The sequence below is a fragment of the Xyrauchen texanus genome, chromosome 38, assembly GCF_025860055.1.
Source record: "Xyrauchen texanus isolate HMW12.3.18 chromosome 38, RBS_HiC_50CHRs, whole genome shotgun sequence".
Taxonomy (NCBI): domain Eukaryota; kingdom Metazoa; phylum Chordata; class Actinopteri; order Cypriniformes; family Catostomidae; genus Xyrauchen; species Xyrauchen texanus.
The window spans coordinates 612001-627748 of NC_068313.1; the positions used below are offsets into that span (position 1 = coordinate 612001).

The following is a 15748-nucleotide window of genomic DNA, read 5'->3' on the forward strand; positions in this document are numbered from 1 at the left end:
GCTGATGTGACTGTACGCACACACGTGTAAACACTCTTTCTCTGGTCTAAGCAGATTCTGGTGGATACTGTTTGGGCTCTGTCCTATCTCACTGATGCTGGAAATGAACAGATACAGATGGTCATTGACTCTGGTATCGTGCCATACCTCGTACCCTTACTCAGCCACCAGGAGGTCAAAGTGCAGGTGTGACATGGTCATTTCTAATACAGGCTCTGAGATTTTTGGCACGACACATAGCTGTGCTAGTTTCACATCTCTGTGTCACTCCACACTCTCTCTGCTCGCATCAAATCATTTTCTACACTTCTGTTTTTGTTTTCACAATGTCACAGACTGAAGAAAACAAGCTTTTATAAAGGAAGTGTAAGTCCTGTGTCTTAACATTCCAGCAGCATGGAAACTGAAACCAAGCGATCTTCAGAATGTCCTGTTGCTGGCTGCTTAAGACAGAAACTAACATGGAAGAGAGAGCTTATGGTCTGGACATGGTGTATTGCAATCTCAAGTGATCGGTGTGTGTGTGTGTGTGTGTGTGTGTGTGTGTGTGTGTGTGTGTGTGTGTGTGTGTAGACTGCAGCGCTGCGAGCGGTTGGGAATATTGTGACCGGAACTGATGAACAGACTCAGGTGGTGCTGAACTGTGATGCTCTGGGTCACTTCCCAGCACTCCTCTCACACCCCAAAGAGAAGATCAACAAGGTAAAACACGAGTGGCTGAAGCTCACACACACAATTGTGCCGTGAGTCACACTATAATCATACAGAAAATTGCTTTGCATAAAGAATATGAAGCCTATTTTAAGACCATAATGTTTTTTTCATGACCAACACATTTCTCCTAGATTCTCATTACTGTAATACAGTCAGCAGAAATGATAGTTTCTGCTGCTAATGTGTAAATACTTGCCATTTAAATATATTACTGCACTATAAAAAAAAAACACAATTCTATATATTTTGCAGATTTTACACCGGTAATGAGGGATGTGCTTGATCGTTATGAAAATGTCAATGCAAAAAAAATTCCTAAAAATAGGCTGCTGCTGTTTTTTTTAATGCAAAATATTATTTCTATGATTTTGAGTGAAATGTGACCTCCACATGTTCTGGTCAGATTTCATGAGATTCATCCAATCATATTATTTTGGTGTTTTTCTGTTGGATATGATGAACTGAGGAGCAGCGCTTGTGTGAATGCATACAGACACAGTAATGTAAAGATCAACACATAGATTACACTTGCATATATTTCATGTTAAAGTAAAGTTCATTTGTGTGTGTGTGTGTGTGTGTGTGAGAGAGTGTCTGATGTGTGGCGGGTGTCAAAGGTCAGTGTACACTGCTGATAAAGGAGTGCATCTGAAGCGGGCCACTTCCAAACGGAGGCTTCATTGCGGTCCAGCTGATGATTAGAGCCTCAGTATCACCCTCCCCATCAGCCCCCATTGTGCTGCTGCCTCAACAGAGCCTGTGATCATACCAGTCACAGCGCTCTGCAGTCTGATCCAACCCCTCTCACACACATACAAACACACTCTCTCCATCATGGGCTCGGTGTCTGATACTCATGTTATTCTCTTAAAGGAAGCCGTGTGGTTCCTGTCCAACATTACGGCGGGGAACCAGCAGCAGGTCCAGGCCGTTATTGATGCCAATCTCGTGCCCATGATCGTTCTGCTGCTGGATAAGGTGAGTGACGCGCTCTGTGCTGGTCTGCTTGTGTAACTAATTCCAAGAGTTTGTACCTGACATACAAATAGAAATCCTCCAGCAGCATCTCTATACAATTAAAATATTTCAGCAAGGATGAATGACTGTAGAACTCATGGAATAGGCATAAAACATGAATGGTTCTAAAGATGGTTCCCACATATTCCATTTCTATAGTCATTCATCCCCTGTTTCACTGTTGGTAAATTCCTAAATATAGGTGAATGTTGTGTATTGCAGGGCGACTTCGGCACTCAGAAGGAGGCGGCGTGGGCCATCAGCAACCTGACCATCAGCGGAAGAAAGGATCAGGTGTGGTATTGACTCATACACATGCGGTTGTGTCTTCAGAAGAGGGACTGTATTGGTTTAATGTTCATTGTGTCCTTTAGGTGGCATACCTGATCCAGCAGCAGGTGATTCCTCCCTTCTGTAACCTGCTGACAGTGAAGGATGCTCAGGTAGTGCAGGTGGTGCTGGACGGACTCAGTAATATTCTCAAGATGGCTGATGATGATGCGGAGACCATCGCTAATCTCATTGAGGAGTGTGGAGGTGAGCAGAGAGAACATCACTCTGATCTGGAGCCAGTAGTCATTGGTAGTGTAGTATACATGATTGACTGTTTATAGTCTGTAGTATGTATCTGTAAGTGCCTTTTCAGTACAGGAAATCCTCTCATAATGGCATATGTGTTAGCTTTAGGGTACAAACTGCTCTCCCTTTTACTTTGTCTTTATTGGTTTAATCTCTTATAATAAATTATTTTCGAACATATTAACATGGCATGAAAATGTATCTAGTTAGCAGGATTGCAAAATTCAATGAAAAGGATTTCAAATAAAAACAGCTCCTATCTTGATCTCCTGAGATAGACGAACAACATTTCTCATCTCCTTCCTTTGGTGAAAAAGAGCAGTAATTTATCTCAGTCTAAAGCCCTCTTTTGAACCCTATTCGAAGACATTGCCCTGTGATTGGAAAGTGTCCTGTTTTTTTGTGGATTGTAATGAAGTAAATTCACGTGTCGTTCAGGTTTGGAGAAAATCGAGCAGCTGCAGAATCATGAGAATGAGGACATCTATAAACTGGCTTATGAAATAATCGATCAGTTCTTCTCATCTGAAGATGTAAGTCTGACAGTTCCTGCACATTTGTATATGATGTTTGCTGTATGTGGGGCAGTGCTTCTCAACCATCAGAGACCTCTGCTGCAGCCCTCTGATGAGATGTTACCTAGATGCATTTGTGTTTTTCAGAAATGGCCTCATTACTGCATGAGCAATGACTAGATGATAACTCTTGTTCTGCTGAAACACTCGAGAGAGCACATGTGCTGCTACCAGTTTTGGCTGCACCTGTCTTTTACAGACTCCTCTGCCCATAGTCGCGTGATGTGATTGAGTATTAGTGTTACGAGTAGAAATGCTCCGATACCTGGATCGGTATATGTTCCAATACTGACGTTTTAGATGGATCGGGTATCTGTCCGAGCGCAATCCAAATCAGATTCTGTATGTTAGTCATGTTCGCTACTGTCAAGCTCTAAAAATGACAAGGAACCAAAAAAACTCCATTAAAAGTGGTCCATGTGAATTGTGCATTTTATTTAAAGCCACAAATATCAAAAATGGCACTCACCCAATGTGTTGTTATTATCATTATAGTTTACAAATATAGCAATATTTAAGTTGAATGGGTTCCAAAAAATAACTGTGAATGAAAAGTGATCTGAAATCTTACAACTAATGTAAACAAAAAAAAGAGATCTGAATCCTCTTAAAGTCCAGATACAAGTTGAGAATTTTGCGAAAACAAAAAGGGCTATCTTTTCTACTGAGATCTACTGGATTTACGGTTTATTTTGCTGCTATATTATCCAGGAGATAAGTTTCTCTTAATAAGCTATACAGTGTATCCGGAAAGTATTCACAGCGTTTTTCCACATTTTGTTATGTTACAGCCTTATTCCAAAATGGATTAATTCATTATTTTCCTCAAAATTCTACAAACAATACCCCATAATGACAACGTGAAAGAAGTTTGTTTGAAATCTTTGCAAATTTATTAAAATTAGAAAACTGTACATAAGTATTCATACCCTTTGCTCAATACTTTGTTGAAGCACCTTTGGCACCAATTACAGCCTCAAGTCTTTTTGAGTATGATGCTACAAGCTTGGCACACCTATTTTTGGGCAGTTTCTCCCATTCTTCTTTGTATATTTATATTGAAATAATGTGTAGTTAGAGGTTTGTGTTTCTTCACATTATTTTGTGGAATAAATTGGGTGTGCTCTTTAATATGTAAAGCTATTCTAAACTGATTATGCAAACAATCAGCACTGCTTTTGGATTGGAATCTGCTGATTTGGAGTTTTCCGATATCGGGTCAGAAAAGGATGTTTTGGTGCCTCCCTGAGAGTAACACCGAAACTACCTTCTGTAGTTCTTTGTTGCATCGAGAACTGCTGAATTTGCTGCTTATTCAAACAACTGTTATGACACGGAACTCTGCCCGCAAACACACAACAAATGTTTGTCTAGGGGATACGCTGAACAGGTTTTCAATCACAACATGCAAACTCAACTGTCCCTACGAAGTGCAATATAACAATCCTACCAAAATGTACTGATGGATGGATGTGTCCGCTAAGCGTCGCCCAGAGAGAGGCCACTCACCTGTTGGCTTGGCATCGCTGTGGCATGCGGCGGGAAGATCGGGTTTCCCGGGCCAGCGCAGGCGTCGTACGGTAAAGTTCATTATAAAAATGATTGTGATAAGATGAACTCAACTCCTCAACCTGAAACGATCACCGTAAAGGTAGAGTGATTCACACAGAGCCGTATTTCCTTACACTCTTTGTGGACTGACTTCCACATCTGACACATGCACAGGTGAACGATGTAATTTGGGCACTGCCTTCTGTGTTTGTCAATACCATCCCCAACTACCTCCTAACACAAGCCTGTCATGAAGTGGGTGGGTGTTGATATCAATGATGGTCAATAGTTTGCACATCATTGACCAACATTGTGTTCATGTTTAGCATGTTGGCATCTCCAGATTTAATCCCAACACACCCATAAAGGTGGACTGGTAGAACATATGAAGTATCTTGGTACACATATTTAACAATCAGAGTAGAGGTCGACCGATTAATCGGCCGATATTTTTTTATTTTTTTATTTATTTATTTTTTTTACATAATCAGCATCGGCCAATATCCACGCATATCAAGCCGATTATTAGGCAGGTGCATCTGTGGGCAGCCTAGTGTTGTTGTGGAACACGTGTTCGACGCACACACTGCCCCTAGAGTCATTTTCCAGCAGAGTGAGGAAGGAGCCAAGTTCCTTGGAGAAAACGGTAAGGATTAAATTTGTATAACTTTATATTTAATTAAAAACGTTTGATATGTTACTGCCAACTTCGAGAAAAAACGCGACATGACGTTCGGCTACTTTGGATATTGATAGCGTAGTTGAAGTGGCATTATCACAGCAGAAGGGTTGCTATCATGTCACAATAAGTAAGCAAGAATTTTGCAATTACAGACAGTGAATCTGAGACTTTTATTTGTTCTGTTTGTGTGTCTTATATTTGAGAGGGTTGTCACTCAATGCAGAGAAATAAGTAATATAAAAGATACCAACGCTTATAGGCTATTGAAGGACTGGCTTTGGTAAGTTCGGACGTTATCGCTTCTGTTGTCGGTACTGGAGAAATTAAGAAAATACATTTATTATTGCTATAAAGAGGAAGTTATTTTATCTCGCCAGCCATTTCTATGTATAATAATATGAAACCATTTGTCTGTGATGCAATTTAGCTATTCGCAGTCAGAGAGAGAGAGAGAGAGAGAGAATCTCGCTCACGCGGTGCCACAGCGAGCACAACACAGCCCTACATAATGAGTGACAGAACTAAACATTCAAACATAGCCTGGTTTAGATCTGTGATATTAGTCTGATTTTATTTTAGATTTGCCTTCCAAAGATTATAAAAATAATATTTATACATAAACCGCATTCTGTCTAGCACAACGTCCTTCCCTTCACAGCGGTACACTGACATTCCTCCCTAAAACTCAAACTTAACGTCAGAATCAGCATGATCGGTGATTGTTGTAAAATGCAGTCTAGCTACTGTTGCTAAATTGCGGGACCCGTTTAATAATAAATAGAGCGCAAGCTCCGAAACACACCGCAATGAGACAAGCAAAGTATAGGCTACTTTGGGTTTCATGTGCGCGTCTAAACGATTAACTACAAAAATGTCAAAACGACCGGCTTGGAGATTCACTTAAACACAGATTATGTCTTAAATGGACGTAGTTATGGAAATAGTTGGGGAGAAAATATGCTGCATCAGGAGCCAGTTAGACTCGGTCTTAAAGGGGAAGCTGTCTATTAAACATGTGACGATTGAGCCATTACTGTGAATCAAACAACAACACTTACAGCTCTTGAATGAATAACTTCTGCATTAATAAGGATTAATCTATCTATGATAAACTATGCAGTGTTATTTTACAATTGATAACTTTGTTAGGTTTCTTTTTAGACCACACCTGAACAGTAATGTTAGTACACCTTCCTGAAATTAAATCACTGTGCCTATATAACGTTTATCTTTGTGTAATTGTTTATCTATTGTTTAATATATATAACAAAAAGAACCGTTAAGAATACCGTTAAAGTACCAGATCGATAAGCAGTATCGGTAAGAATAGTAAGACCATTAAAACCTTACCGATACCCATCCCTAGTTATGCCTGTGCTTCTCTTGGATGCTCTGAATATTGGATTACGTGTCTGGATTGCCCCTTAATTAAAGCTGCATTTGGATCTCAACCTTCGTGTCTCGGAGCAGTTCGTAACACCTGCTTTGTTTATTTAATATATATGTTATACATTATTTATACAATATGTTTTTACATTACACATTTTTAATTTAAGTGTACAAGTGCATATTGGTCAAGTGTTCAATAAATGTATTTGTTGAGAAATGTTGTCTATCTTAAGTAATTATTTGTTACATTTTATCTTTCAAATAAAAGGTTCAAATAAGAGGTTAAAAACAAGCACATACCGGCCAAAATAAATCGGCAGCACTAATCGGCCAACCCGGATTTCAAAAGATCGGCATCGGCCTGAAAAAAAAAACAATATCGGTCGACATCTAAATCAGAGTGTTTTCAAGAATGCCTCTGACTCATGATGTAGATGGACTGTTGTTGATCCATTCCAGTTTGTCACTAGTCTGCACCCTGAGATTCTTGAGTTCACAACCTCCTCATCACACTTGTGATTGCAGACGTGAGTGGTTGGGCACATCTTTCTTTTGAACTCTACCACCAACTCCTTGATTTTTTTTGTAACACTTTGGTTTTTACAATCTGGAGATGGTTCATTACACAAAAATGTTGAGTGGTCCCCTTGTACTCCCTCCTGCCCACCCTCAATACAATTTGCCACCACAGATTTGTCCAAGAACTTCTGGAAGTGGCATGATTGTTTCTCTTTACTCTCTCCCCTTCAGATATCAAATATAAGCAGAGTAGGAACCTTGAGGAGCTGCTTGGACATACATTTCTGTAATCTCAAAAACTGTGGTTTGCTTATGAGGCAGTTGGTGACCCAAGAGATCATGGAGGCATAAACTGTGTCCTCCAGTTTCCTTCACAGTAGTACATGCTGAATAGCTGTTGAAGGCACAGGAGAGGTCTAAGAACATTTATCCTTGTAGTGTTGCCAGCCTTGTCCAGATAAGAATATGCTTCAGCTAGAAAATTAAGTTCAAGTAATCCTGAAGACCTTGATTAAGCTGCTTTTAGGTGTGTTTGATTAGGGTTGGAACTAAACTCTGCACAAACCCACCACGTTTAAACCGATTGGTGGTAGTCCGCTGTGAGTCCACTCTGCACAGGGGTGTTTGCAAGTACTCTTCTGAATCATAAAATGCAAGTGGGACATCCAACTTTCTCATGGACATTCTCAAACAACATGCTTAAGCCAAGTCCACAAGGCTGATTTTTACACTATTTACTCAATTCAAAAGAAGAAAAAATCAAAAACTTCAAATCTTTTTGTTGGTTCTATTTTAGAACTGATACAAGAACCAAGTGGGCATAGTTATTAGCTTTTTGTGAATCTCGAAATGGATGTTTACTCTTCTCACACTCTAAGTTATAGTAGTAAACTCTACTGCTGGGGTCGGCAACCCTTTTTGTTTTGTGTTACATAACAGTGAGTTAAAAGTTTGTGTAAAACCTGATGATTATGATTATAAGAAGTAAAATAAACAATGTGTCACACATTAGCTTTTTTTTTATTATTATTAATATTTAAGAAATTGTGGTGTCATAGATTTTTCAAAATCTTGTGGAGGGGTAATTACTGGCAAGCAACAGCAAGAGATAATTAGACTATTGTATGTACTGTATTTGGAGTCCAATACACTTCCATGCCAATCTACATCTTGATGTAATCCTTCCTCATGATCACGCAGCATGTTTTCATGAGCTGAATGTGATGCTAAACACTAAAGTGTGACGAGACTGTGCGACCAAAGCAAAGTGGGCTCATTTTCTTGCGTGATTCGCCAAAAGTGAAGTGCTACCTAATTTGTGTGCTGCGCTGCTGGCTTGTGATGTCTCGTCACACTTTAACTGTTTTTCAATACAGCTAAGAAAATTCTGTGTGATTTGAGGAAGGATTACATCAAGATGTAGATTGGTATGCAGGTGGTAGTGAATGTATGTACATGCAGTAGTCTACTCCTCCCCTTTCGCCGTTGCTTGCATGACAGTGATTACCCCTTCACGTGCTAATGCTGGAAAGCGTGCTGTAGATTGCCAACCACTGTTGTAGTGTGTAGGCGCCTTCGGGCATTTACATGACCTGTTATATGTTTTTGTCTTATCAGGTCATGCGTATAAGTGCATTCATATGTATCACTAATTGACTGTTGTGTGACCCAGTGCTGTTTCTAGGCACAAGAGGCTATTTGAGGCTCTGGATGGCGATCGGTACCCAAGAGCAGGGCCCCCATAAGGCTAGAAATGACACTGGTGTGACCCTATAGTCAAGAGTCTGCAAGCCTGTTTTAGGTGGTCACTGGGTCGATAACCTTTCCCTCATGAACACAACATGGTTTGACTTGTTTTAAAATAATTTATATGTTTCTTTCAGATTGACGAGGACGCTAACCTGGTTCCAGAGGCGATCCAAGGAGGAACTTACGGGTTTAACTCCTCTACCAACGTGCCAGCAGAAGGGTTCCAGTTCTAGAAGGTGAAGCGACACGTGGAGTTTTGTTTGTGATGCAGCACTCTGTTCAACATTAAAATAATTAGAAAGTGAGAGCGAGCGCGAGAGAGTGTGAGAAATATTAGATCCGTTGTGCTTTGCTGATGGGATCCACGGCTGCATCCAATCCAAGAGAAATTGAGTGGCGTTTGTTTGGAATTCTGCAGAAGCGGATGTCCAAATGACGTTTGAGATGACGAGCGAGTGGATGCGAGTGAGAGTGAGTGGATGACTACTTTTCAAAACACGACCATCAAAACCGAACACGCTCTGAGCGACCTTCACTAGAACCATCTGGCGTGTGTCTTCAACAAAAATTAAATCAAACCAATGGGAATAAACGAAGAAATCGTACATTTGTAATCTGAGGCAAGAACGCTTAAGGAACCTCACCAAGAACAATGATTGAAAGAACACGCTTCTGAGGTGGCCTCACCAGCGCGTGTGTGTGTGTGTGTGTGTGTGTGTGTGTGTGTGTGTGTGTGTGTGTGTGTGTGTGTGTGTGTGTGTGTGTGTGTGTGTGTGTGTGTGTGTGTGTGTGTGTGTGTGTGTGTGTGTGTGTGTGTGTGTGTGTGTGTGTGTATGAATGACCCCTGAGCCAAGGGGCATGATCTTCTGACGTGCTGGAGAACAAACCCAGCCGACCGCAGCCCTCTCCCCTGTATGCTGGCAGGGTCCCCGCAGTCCAGTGGCACGTTATTGTGCTTGGTGTGCGCAAACGGTGTGTGTGCTTGACTGACTGACTGACTGGTGAAATGCAGGACTGAATGTAATGGAACACAGTGAGTTGATAACGAAAAAAATCAAATGATATGTTCAATGTGACAAATCTGGTAATTTAATGGGAAAATACGGAACAGCCCGGAGACAAATATTCACCTTTGATGGAATGACATCAATGATCGAAAGATGACTGTCATTTACATTTAGTTTACCCTTTTTTCTTAAAAAAAAAAAAAATATTATAATTTAGTTTGTTGACACTGGACTGAGCTTTGGGAGCAGAGTTGCATTGAAGATCAATCGTGTGGCTTTTGGGGACGTCTGTTTATATTTCACCCCCCCCCCCCCCACAAATTGGTTCTTTTTAGTGCTGGTGTAAATGCATATAATTCACAGTGCACAAATCTCCGGCTGTTGTACATTTATGACCCTTACCACTCTACTTTCATTACTAGCCCTGCTTTTCATTTTCTGTTCTTTAAAAGAATTCAGACTGCATTTGCGTTCATCTGTCACATGATCATGTGGGGGGTGTATTAGACAGATGGCCGTTTTATGTATGACCGATTTCACACATCTTTGCATGTGCTAAACTGCAGCATTCATTTTAATGGATTTTAGTTTGGTAAAAATTTTTTAAACAACCTGCTGTACTCTTTCTGTGTTTTTTGTTTCTGCACATTTATGCCCCTCACTGTTCCTGACCGACAAGCAATTCTACGTTATGCACAATGTATTCTGGAGCTTAAAAATTCACAAGACTGACATGCCGACCTTCTCCGACTGTATGTGTAGTGCAGATCCAGAGTAGTTGTTTATTTGTAGTCCTGTTCAGTGTTGAGCTACATTAAAGCATTTGGACGTCTTTTGAGTCTTCTCGCTGCCCGCAGACTGTGTGCTGTGCCTTCATCGCAATGCACACACAAATAATGGAATCCATGCACTGTTTCCACTGTAGGTTTATGATGCTTTTTTTTTTATTTGATTTGACTGTAGAGCTTTCCTCCGTTTCGCATAACTTCTTAGATTTAATTTACACTGTCTCTCCCCCCACAGTTTGCAAATATGTAGTTTCAAAGAAGAAAAACAATAGATGGTGTACCTAACCTGTTGGACAGACTACAGGCTCTGTACCTATTCAAATAAATATTCAAACGTGTCACTTTGGTGTCTTTATTTTAAACTCTATCTTGGGTAAAAAAAAGAGCGACATATTTGGGTATAGAAACAAGACTCAAGTGGACTCTGCTGGAGTAAATTCTTGTGTACAATGCACTGTAGAAATAAGGGGAAGTGTTCTGTAATTGCACCCCTAAAGCCAAAGTACTTATAATGGGATTTATAATGTAAACTGTCCTGAAACGTTACACTCTTTAAACCCTTAAAGGAATAGTTCACACGAAAATGAAAATGATCTCATTTACTCATGATATCTTGGGTGTTTATGACTTCTACTGAACACATTTTAAGAAAAATAGAATAATATCTCAGCTCAGTAGGTCCTTAAAATACAAGTGAATGGAGATTGCTCTTTTGTAGCTTCAGAAATCACAGGCAGTCAGTATAAATGGTAAATGGTCTGCACTTATATAGCGCCTTTTTAACCTTAGCGGTATTCAAAGTGCTTTACGCTGTAACACATTCACACACCAATGATGGCAGAGCTCAACTAGGCGCTAGCCTGCCAATGGGAGCGACTTGGGGTTCAGTGTGTTACCCAAGGACACTTGTTGAGTCGTGAGAGCCGGGAATCAAACCGTCAATCCTGTGATTAGTGGACAACCCGCTCTACCACCTGAGCCACAGCCGCCCCAAATGTCAGCCATATGACTCCAGCGGTTAAATGAATATCTTGTAAAGCGAAACAATCACTTTTGGTGCTAAAAAGATCAATATTTAAGTACTTTTTTAAACTCTAAATCATTCTTCCGGTCTGCAGCGGTACACACGTGTAACTTGATCACATTGGCTTTTGAAACACGTGAGAACTGATGCACATACGTCACAGCTGTTTACGAGTGAACCAAAGAACACTTTACCGAGTCTCTGTATCTTTAATCACAGTAGTCTAGTTTCTATCTACTTTTCACACTTTTGTTATCGACAAAGTGAAAATGTGGGAACAAAGTTTGGTATATTTGGCATCTTCTGCCTGTTTCCATTCGAATGGCCTTTTTATGGATAAAAAATGGTGACTGATGACTTCATGCTTAAAATAAACATTGTCGCATACATTTTGGTTTAGCACAACAGAAATCTGCCCTTAAACTGTTTCCATGCAGAAATGTGTATCGCTAATTGTGTACCTATCGCCTCCCAGATTTCCCTAATTTTATTTTCCTCTGACTAATTTCAATGAGTTGTCTCAATACTCTCCCCATTTTACCAAAAGTTCAGTTTACTGTCAGTTTAATTTCACAAAAGCAAACCGAAGAGAGCAGTTGCCCTTCTGATAGGACTGTAATATTGGTCCTGATGTTGCGGCGATCGCAGGTTTCCACCGGTTCCAACCCGAAAGCGGATCATCGTGGCCAAATATTCATCATGTTCAAACTGGCAACCTGCACTAATATTGGGGGAAACTTTCAGGATCATCATGATCATATGATGTGTGCACCGATATTAAAGAAACGTTGATGCATGTAATATCAGTGTTACATATATGATACTTTCCTGATATTCTATATTTTAATAATCGAAAGCATCACAACTGCATCATGTCCTGCATATTTCTCCAACTTTTAACCACCAACTGAACTTGAAGTATATTTTATAAAATATAAAATTGCATTATGACATTAAAATGTTTAAACCGATCCCATTTACTGCTTCATTATCATTTAAAACTAATTTAAATTAACCCTGTTTACCTCAGTTTAATGTTCAAAAGCTCATGTTCTGAAAGTGAACTCTGCATTGGACAAATAATTCTGATAGTTTAAAGTCTTGGAAAAAGTCTAGAACATTCTGAGAACGGCGTACGGCTCATTTAAGTTTGTGTCAAGAAAAGGCATATATAGGTGTAAATATTTTGGTAATTAGTTTAATTTAATACAGGGAATTTTGCTGGCATTTTTTTTCAAAAGTAGAAATTATTTTATAGAATTGGGTTATAAGTGATCCACTGATGATTTTCTCCTGGTATTGTGTATTTATTCTTAATTTAAAACATCTTCATGCACAGAAATGATATGTTTTATGTATTTTGTGCTGATTCCGTGACTGCCGTCTATTATTTTGAATGGTGTGTAAAAGCAACTAATAAATAAACTGATTAAATCAATCGCAAACGCAATAATAAAAATGTGTTCTCCTTGCACTTGTCGATAACAGGTGGATGATATGAGATTTGTGTTGGCAGTCCTGGAGTGTCATGTTTTTAGCATCGGATCTATACCCCGTTAAGATCAATCCATAATCACGTACAATAAATGATCTTTTAAGGATGTATACTGTCATCATGATTAACTGTCATGTGACAGTACATTTGTCTTGATGCCACTTTTCTTGACAAAGTGTTTTGACAGTTGAAGTTGCGTCATTGTTTATGTGCTAGAGTCGACACTAGTGTAATTTTTAGTGATGATTTGCATTTCCATCAGCTGTGTCTGTAAATTTAAAGCACTACTACACTGTTGCAAAAAAAACCTTTGAATGGAAATGTAGTTAACGGTGCATTTGTGTGCTTGTCCTGATATCTCAACCGAGTGGAGCACTTGAGATTATGTCCGTAACATGCAAACATCTCACACGAGAGACCGCATGATCACTCTCTCTCGAAGACTTCCATCATGTTGAATTCTAGTTAAGCATTTAAATATCAATCTTTTTCACACCAAAAGAAGACATTAACCGCTGGAGTAGGGTTGTGCGATTTTGTTTTATTTCCAATTATGATTTTGGCTTCCAACAATTATGAAAATCGAGATAAAGATTATTGTGCCGCATTCAGTTTTGCACTCCAGCGTTATATCTTATCTTTAAAGCATCTTTTATTAAAGTTCAAATAATAAGGAAGCGGGTTATGAAAATAAACTCTGCATTTCTCTGTGCAGTCAGCGGCACGTCTATGAGTTGCGTGACGTGACCGTGGAAGAGATTGAATCTTCTCCCGGCTGATGCACACTCTGGCACGGCAACGCTTGTCATTCACGCGTTTGCCACAGCTAGATTATAATGTAGTGAATCATAATATACATGTCATGTTCACTGTGTGTATCTTATCATGAAGAAAATCTATTAAGAAGAGAGTTTGTTTTTTGTGAGTTAAAGATGGATGGAAATGAACAGAAAGGTGAGAGTCTTAGCCCATTATACACTGGAACAAAATATCTTTTTTGATTAGTCTTTTTTTAGCTTGTTTTCCAAAATAACATCTAAAACGTCTTTAAAATAATGTACATTTATTTACTTTTGGATATACTGCAGAAGGAAAAATTGTTAGTGGAGGATGTTGAATACAATATTTAATCAGGGGTGGACATTAACGCTTGGACAAGTGGATTTTTGAAGGGGCAAGTGAAAGAGAATTTTACTTGCCTGACCGGACAAGTAGACTGATTAAAACATCAACAATCAGTAATGAACTTTTTAATTATTGTGAATTGCTTAATTACTATAAGATTCCAGTAACTGCTGAAGAGTTTGCAATAGTTTTTGATGTCATTCCTGCTGGCCTTATTCAACTCTTATCAGGTGATATATCCTCGGAGTGAATCTCTGTATATAACACTCACATAAGTGTTATTGGTGTGGAGGTTTTAGATAAAACATTAACCATGTATTTCTGCATATTGTTTTTATAAAGAAGCTGTTACCTAAATGCAAACCATATTATAATTCATTGTATAATCAGATTGAATGGAAAGAGGTCTGGAAGTCACCTAGTAAATACTGTCTCACCAATAAAGTTAAAGAAATCACATATAAAGTTATTCATTTAATTTAGCCAGTGATCAAGATGTTTTAGAGACACTGAGACTACATGTGTCTAGAGGAAGAATCCATAAAACATTTATTCTTTGAATGTGTGTTTACCCAATTGTTTTGGATTGATATTGAATATCTAATACTTAAACACAAAATTACTGGTAAATATATATTTTTATTGTATAAGAATAAGAGTTTATAAGAAAATATGGTGATTAATCTGTTAATTATATATGGAAAATACCATATACCCAAACAAAAATGGGCAAACAATAAAATACCATTTAAAACTGAACTGATGAATTATATTGAGACTCTAAAAGATGCCAGAAATAAAAAGGAAAAACGAATGTATACTTGAAACCTTTTCCCTTGTTAATCCATTTTCATTTATCCCCTGGCTTTATTTGGTTTATTATTATTTGTTGTTTTTCCTCTATTTTTTCTGTTTATACTCTTTGATGCTACTATGATTGTAACAGTAAGTACATTGTGATCCTCTGTATGTATGTAACTAGCGGGTTGATGTCGCATGTTTAAAAAAAAAATATTATTATTAAAGTTAGCAACAGCGATAGCAGTATTATTTGTTCATGGGACTATTGAATTGTAAAAGAAATGGCTGTGCGCAAAAAGATTTCATGGTCAATAAACGAGGTGCAGACGGTCCAATCGTTAGTGATGAGTGAAACCAAAAAGTCTCTCAGGAAGTGTCTCAGCTGTTGGCCGCACACGGCTACCACCGGACCATCAACAGTGTAGGGAAAAGTAAAAAAAAAACTTAAGTGACTACAGAACCATCAAGGAAACGTGGAAGTAGTTTGACCAAATGGACGCTAACTAAACCGGCGAGCAATGGGAGGGAGAATGCCCTGGACTGTTGATCCACGATGGAGGATGGTATGTTTTGTTAGGTTAACTCTATACTCTTCTTGAAAGCTTCAATTTATTTAGTTGACCAGCTACTGGAAAGCTTCTAAAACAACAAGGTCAATTTAACTGTTACAGTTGTGTAAATCACCATGCAACAACTGCTTTATGCAGCACAATGAGCTAGTAGCTAACAGCTA

The 15748-nt window shown here is 38.9% G+C and overlaps 1 protein-coding gene across 1 annotated transcript in view; it reads left to right on the forward strand.

The window, feature by feature from the left end:
• Positions 1 to 11039, forward strand: part of LOC127631918 (importin subunit alpha-3-like) — a 32177-nt gene extending 21138 nt beyond the window's left edge. Inside the window, exons 11-17 of the mRNA XM_052110325.1 lie at positions 55 to 186; positions 574 to 702; positions 1588 to 1692; positions 1954 to 2025; positions 2106 to 2268; positions 2749 to 2843; positions 8910 to 11039. Of these exons, the coding sequence (XP_051966285.1) occupies positions 55 to 186; positions 574 to 702; positions 1588 to 1692; positions 1954 to 2025; positions 2106 to 2268; positions 2749 to 2843; positions 8910 to 9008 (795 nt within the window). The 3' untranslated portion in view covers positions 9009 to 11039. The remainder of the gene's footprint in view (positions 1 to 54; positions 187 to 573; positions 703 to 1587; positions 1693 to 1953; positions 2026 to 2105; positions 2269 to 2748; positions 2844 to 8909) is intronic.
• Positions 11040 to 15748: the final 4709 nt, after the last annotated feature.